The sequence below is a fragment of the Cynocephalus volans genome, chromosome 4 (assembly GCF_027409185.1).
Source record: "Cynocephalus volans isolate mCynVol1 chromosome 4, mCynVol1.pri, whole genome shotgun sequence".
NCBI classification, from domain to species: Eukaryota; Metazoa; Chordata; class Mammalia; order Dermoptera; family Cynocephalidae; genus Cynocephalus; species Cynocephalus volans.
Genome location: NC_084463.1, coordinates 162,737,058 through 162,743,566, shown reverse-complemented (window position 1 = coordinate 162,743,566; position 6,509 = coordinate 162,737,058). Strand labels below are relative to the sequence as shown.

The window sequence follows — 6,509 nt, the reverse complement described above, 5'->3', positions numbered from 1 at the left end:
TAGCAGTGTGGGGTGGAGCCGGGCAGGGGGCAGGGGAGAGACCCCAGCACTCCAACCTTTGGCTGGATGGACCTCAGCCCGCATCACACTCCCCACCCAACACACGTGCACTCTCTGCCAACTCAGCACAAACACTTCCTGCCCAGGGACCTACAGGTGCATAGATACCCTCCTGTCTAGGAGGTAGATACTCCAGCCCTGCTGGTTTGGGAAGCCCAGACCCGCATCAGCAGGTGAGCACTCGCCTCCCACAGGCCTCTGCGCTAGCTCAGAGGATCAGGCTGGAGGGACAGAGAGGCTCAGGGGTCACCTGGAACCCAGACACTCCACAGCCAACCCGTGCCTCAGTTTTCCTGTCTATAAAATGACAGCATAATCATCTTCCTATGTAGGGAGTGTGCCCAGTGAATCCATCTTCCCAAATATCCGGGACCCTCTTCTCAACTTAGGAGAAAGAGGCTTCTCTCTAAGAGAAGCGGGAAAACTCTCTCCTCAAATAGAAGCGGGCAGGGCAGTGGCCACCCTCAAAGGAAGGTGCAACTGGAGGGGCTTGGGCTGAGGATGCCCTGGAGCTGGGCCCCTGGGGGAAAGGTGAGACACACCTCTTGCCAGGTGACCAACCTGCCTGGCTGGGACTCCTCAAGGCCCCAGGGAGCTCACCGCCGCTGCCCCAGCTCCAAGCACCAGGCCCTGTGTCTGTGCCCGGGTCCCCTAAGTGTGCCCACCCAGCAGGTGCTCCACTCCACACTGGGATGTGCTCGCTGCCTGTGCCCCGGGAGCCCCTGCGCCGCGTTGCCGTGACCGGGGGCACCCATGGGAATGGAGCCCAATGAGATGTCTGGCGTCTACCTGGCCCGTCACTGGCTGCGGGCCCCGGGAGAGCTGCAGAGACTCAGCTTCTCCGCCGTGCCTGTGCTGGCCAACCCGGCGGCCACAGCCACCTGCCGGTGCTACACAGGCCGCGACCTCAACCGCATTTCACCAGCCCCTTCCTCATGTGAGTGTCTGTGGCGCCAGGCTGGCCCAGCACTGCAGGCAGACAGAGGCCCCTCCAGCCGGCAGCTTGGCACGCCTGCCCCTTCACTCTTGTTCCCCCTCTGCCTGTGCTGCCCGTTCCTCCCTTTTCAGTTTAGAAAAGTCCAGATCGATGTCACCTCCTCCAGGAAGCCCTCCCTGACTACAGACTAGGCCGGCGCGTCCTGTGGGTTCCCCAGACCCAGGGCTTCCCTCAGATCAACCCCACAGGCTGCATGCACCTGTCTCATGTCCCAACCATTGCACGTGCCCTCTGTATCAGTCCGTTTCTGTTGCTTATAACAAAATATCCGGAACTGGTGATTTATAAAGAAAATGAGATTTATGGCTTACAGTTTCTGAGGCTGAGAAGTCCAAAGTCCAGGGAACACATCTGGTAATGGTCTTGGTGGTGGCTTTACGGTAATGCAGGGGTCTCACGTGGCAGAAAATGGAGGAGCAGAGAGCAGAGAGATAGCTCCTCACACAACTCCTTTTTAAACACTCAGAACTGCCAGTTTTAATCCATTCACTGTGGCACGGTCCTACAGTCTAATGACCTCTTTAAGGCCCACCTTTCAATTACCATAATAGGATTTCCCACCCTCAACAGTGACAGTGGAGATTAAGTTTTGGGGGAACATAGAACCCAAGGTACCTTCCTTCAATGGACATTCACTGAGCCCCATCTCCAGCCAGGCTCCGGCCGGCTCCAGGAGAATGAGGAGTAGGACCAAGGTGTTGGCCTCAGTTTACTGGGAGACAGAGGAAGAGCCCAGCAACCACAGCCCAGGGGTCTAAATGCAGGCGGCTACACAAAGCACCTAACACAGCCAAGAGCAACCAGAGGAGGCTTCCTGGAGGAGATGGTGTCTCAGCTAAGCCCCAAAAGGCAAGTAGAAGCTAGCCAGGTGAAGAGAGGAGAGAAGTTTCTAGCATGTGCAGAGAGGCCTGGACGTGAGACCAGCATGGTGCTTGGGGAGTGTGGCTGGAACGGGAACATGAGAGGAGGGCAGGGCCAGCCTGAGGGCTTGGATGTCACGGGGAAGTAGGGAGCCAGCGAGGGCCGTGAGCAGGGGCAGGCACAGCACAGGCTGAAAGAAGAGTCCTTGAGCTGCTCTGAGTGTCTCCTGCAGGGCCTCCTGCCCACAACACGAGGTTGTCCCTCCCCCGGTAAAGCCACTGAAGACTGAGATTATGGGGGCCGGCCCGTGGCTCACTCGGGAGAGTGTGGTGCTGGTAACACCAAGGCCATGGGTTTGGATCCTATATAGGGATGGCCGGTTGGTTCACCGGCTGAGCGTGGTGCTGACAACACCAAGCCAAGGGTTAAGATCCCCTTACCGGTCATCTTTTTTAGAAAAGACTGAGATTATGGGATGAAGCCGCTATCCCTCATTTCTGTCCCTGTAGAACTAGGCCCACCCCCGGTGACCCATTCGAGGTGACAACAACCCGAGAGCTGAATCAGCTGCTGGGGCCCAAAGCCTCGCGCCGGGCCTTTGACCTGCACAACACCACAGCCAACACGGGCACCTGTCTCATCACGGAAGCCATCCACAGCGTCTTTGCCATGCACCTGTGCCACCACCTACAGGGGGCCCAAGTCCCCTGGCACACAGCCCCCGAGAGGGCAGAGAGTAGGGTCGGGTGGGGAAGGCGGCAGAGGGGCTAGTGCCGGTGCCTCCTCTGCCTGGCCCGTCTTTCCTAGGCCTACTTTCCCCTGGGAGTTTCCCCTGGGCTCCAGTCCCCGGGGCCTGCCACCTGCAAATACTCCAGGCCCTCTGGAACCCCCCACTGTCCCCGCCACAAGGGGGAGGGAGACCGGGCCAGGGCGGGTGGCGCCTCCCCCACCCCCACCACTACCCCCGCCTCAGTTTCCCCTCCCAAGTAGGCGTGGAGCCCTGACCCGTCCCTGCCGCCCCAGCTGCAGAGCCCCGAGCTTCCCTGCCGGGTCTTCCTGCACCAGCAGTCCTGGAAGGAGTGCTACACGGTGGCCTCGGGGGCCAAGAACGGCGCGGGTGGGCCCTGCGGGGGGGGGGGGAGTGGGCGGGGCCACGAGGGACGGGGCGGGGCCAGACAGGAGGGCGGGGCCTCTCAGAGGAGGGGCCTGAGGTCCTGGGTCCCCGCAGCTCTCTCCGGGCCTGCCTGACCCCTTCCCTCGTTGTCCCCAGCCCTGGAGCTGGGCACTCAGCCTCAGGGCGTGCTGCGAGCCGACCTTTCCTCCCGGATGAGGGCCCTGGTGGCCGCAGCTCTGGACTTCATCGAGCTCTTCATCCCGGGTAGGACTGGGGAGTTGGGGGAAGCTGAGGCCCCGGGAGGAAAGGGCACTGCTCGGGGGCCAGGGAGCCAGGCTCACGGGTGGGCTGAGATCCCGCCCCAAGTGGGCCCCACGACCCACTCTGTCCCCGACCCCGGACGGACTCACACACCCCGCCTCCCGCACAGGCACGGCCTTTCCTGCCTTTGAGGTGGAAGCCCACAGAAACATCCGTGTCGTGGACTTCCCACGGCCCGAGGACGGGGACCTGCCAGGCACTGTGCATCCTCAGCTGCAGGTGTGTGTGTGGGGGGGCGGGTTCTGGGACCACAGCCTTGGGGCGTATCAGGGGAAACTGAGGCCCAGAGGGAGGGGCCAGGCCTTCCACAGGTGCCAGCATCTCAGAATCAGAAGCAGGACAGGAGGCTGGGTGTCGCTCCCCACCCCCTGTCCCTGCCCCCACTGCCTTTCCTGGAGCCCCCGCACGTAGGCCTAGCGTTCGGGGCCACAGTGATCCCCACAGCTCCTGTGGAGGGAAGAGGGGGCCTCCTCACCAGCTCAGGCTGCAGGTGGCAGAGGGAGGGAGGGGATGTGGAGCAGGCATCACCCAATTCACCTGCTTGGAGGTGCAAATACAGGATTCTCTTTATTTTCCAGTTGATTCTGAGAGCATCCCCATGCCCCTTAGCAGGTCATCCAGGCCTTCCTTTCCGGAATGTTCCAGGACTGGACAATCCTGCTTCTACACCTGGTGGAGGGGTGGCCGAAAGAACTGACAGCCCACCAGCTGCTGCTCTGTTTGCTGCCATGGGGTGTCGCTGTTGAACAGGGTTTTGTGCAGTCTCGTTGCCTTTGTTTGCAGCAGTTTTATTTTGAGGTGTTATCTGGAGGGAGCGCCATCCTTCCAGCGGTTAGGGCTACAGGATCTTAAGCCAGACCTGCTCATCTACCTTGCTGATGTTAAGTAATAACAGTCATTTTGGGTACTTTCTCCTACAATTCAAAAATTTATTTAGTAAAGTGTTATATTTTACTTACTGTGTGCCAGACACTGTTTTAAGAACTATTAACCTGTTTAATTTAAGCCTCAGAATGATAGAAAGAAAGAGATATTATAATCCCCATTTTACAGGTGAGGAAGCTGAGGAACAGAGAGGTTGAGTGACTTGCTCAAGATCACACAGCCAGCAAGGATTTGAACCCAGGCTTCAATATCTCTGCCCATAACCATGAGGCTACACTTTCACAATGACAAATGCCTTTCCAGGGTGACTGGTGTCTTCATTTCTAGAAACAAAGCAGGTTGGAATCTCACCAGACACCCTGTCACATTGATTGACGAAGTGAAGACTGGGTGGGCAAGGCCATGAGTGAGGGGCATCTCGGGTGCTGCCAGCTGGGGTTGCCCCTACTTGGGCTGGAGCAGAGGTTGGCTTCAGCAACCTTGGCGTTTGGCTGTCCTCTCAGGACCGAGACTTCGAGCCACTGCAGCCTGAGGCTCCCATCTTCCAGATGTTCAGCGGTGAAGGCGTGCTCTACAAGGGGGAGTCCATCATGTACCCTGTGTTCATTAATGAGGCTGCCTATTACGAGAAGGGCATTGCCTTTCTCCAGACTGAGAAGCTCACATTCTCTGTGCCTGCCTTGCCCACGCTGCCCCCTGCCCTCACCGCAGTTCCCTAACCCAGGCCACTCCTGCCCGGCCCCAGTCTTCCCATCTGAACAATGGGTTCTGAGGCACTGTTCTGAGCCGAGGGGCCCCCTTGCCATCTGCTGTGTGCCATGTTCCTTGCCAGACCCCCAAACCCCAGGCTTCAGGTTCCCATTCTATAAAACGGAAAATGTCCAGGGATGCATGGTTTGTGTCTTCTGTCCCACATTACCCCACTGTGACTGGGGAAGTGGATGGAGGAAGGGAGGGTTGAACATAGAATCTGGGGCAGGTCTGGCCCACTCACTTTAACCTTGGACATGCTGCGTGTCCTGGGACCAGTGGTGGCTGTCTCTGTGCCCACAGTTGTCCATCATGCCCTGGGGAAGATTCCATAGTATGGAGGAGGACTTGGAGGACTGTGCTGGAGCCAGTGGAGGGGCTTCCAGAGGAGGCCCTGACCCCCCTACAATCCTGGGTCCAGAGGGTTAGTCTGGGGAGAAGAGAGCAGCGGCATCTGCCCACATATGTGCACACACATGTGCATGTCCATGCATTTGCCTTCCCATGTGCTCTTTGGTGTGTGCGTCTTTCTACACACACGTGTTTCTTAGAACCTCCGTGCACTGGGTATTCTTCTGAGGGGATCTGTGTGTGGCCAGACGCATAGCCCAGATGTGCATTTCCAGGTGCAATGGGCCCCACACCAATGACAGCTTTAGTGGGGAGGTCAGGGCTGGGGGAAGGGGTACAGCCCAACCAGGCTCTCCCTGCCCAGGACAGCCTGTTCTGGTGGTTGGCAGAGGGAAGTCCTAGCAGGGAAGCTGAGGCTCCCCTCCGCCACCCCCAGGAAGCTCTGCCTTGGTATCGGGAGGGGGCCGGCACAGGGTTGCTGCTGGGGCCCACTCCGTCCTGATCCAGGCATTCTGCAGGGTGTTCACGGTAGGATGAACTAGGCAAGGCAGGACGGGCCCGGCTGCAGCCTCACGCTGCCCACACCCATCTGAACTGGACAGGTTCTTGGCTGGATAGCGGGGGAGGCTGGGGCCAGAGCTCTGTCTTCTCAAAGCATCACTCCCGGCCCTCCACACCCCCCGCCTGGCCCATCCATCTCCCTGCGGCCACGGCTGCCACGCTGCCTGCTGGTATCGAGCAGTGAGATGAGAAGGCGTGAAGGATATGGGGGCACCAGGGACGGGCTGGCAGGCAAGATGGATGAGGGGGCAGGGGGCCCGCAGGCGCCTCGGGCAGGAAGGGCCAGCCAGCCAGGGAGGGGTGTGCAAGGAGGCCCGTGCACAGGGCGTGTGGGTGTCTGTGTGCACACTGTGTGCGCGGTGAGATCATGTCCACAGGAGCCTGTACATGTGTGCACCCACGTGGTGGCAAGTCTGCGGGCCTTTGCGTTCACCTGTGTGTTTGTGTCCTCGTGGGCTAGTGTGTCAGTTGCTCACGTGCATATGTGTGGGGGGTGTTTCCCATCACACAGATCAAAGGGGTGTGTGCGCACATGCACACACACGCTTGCACACACTCACACATCAGGAACAGACAGAACCCCCCGCTGGCCCACCCCTGGGTTTCTAG

At 59.4% G+C, this 6,509-nt stretch overlaps 1 protein-coding gene across 1 annotated transcript; it reads left to right on the top strand.

The window, feature by feature from the left end:
- Positions 1–752: 752 nt before the first annotated feature.
- On the top strand, positions 753–4,957 carry ACY3 (aminoacylase 3). The gene is given in 8 exon segments (XM_063095186.1): positions 753–827; positions 829–973; positions 976–997; positions 2,428–2,620; positions 2,942–3,035; positions 3,189–3,296; positions 3,463–3,572; positions 4,742–4,957. Coding segments are annotated over 8 exon segments (963 nt in total).
- The last annotated feature ends 1,552 nt before the right edge of the window (positions 4,958–6,509 follow it).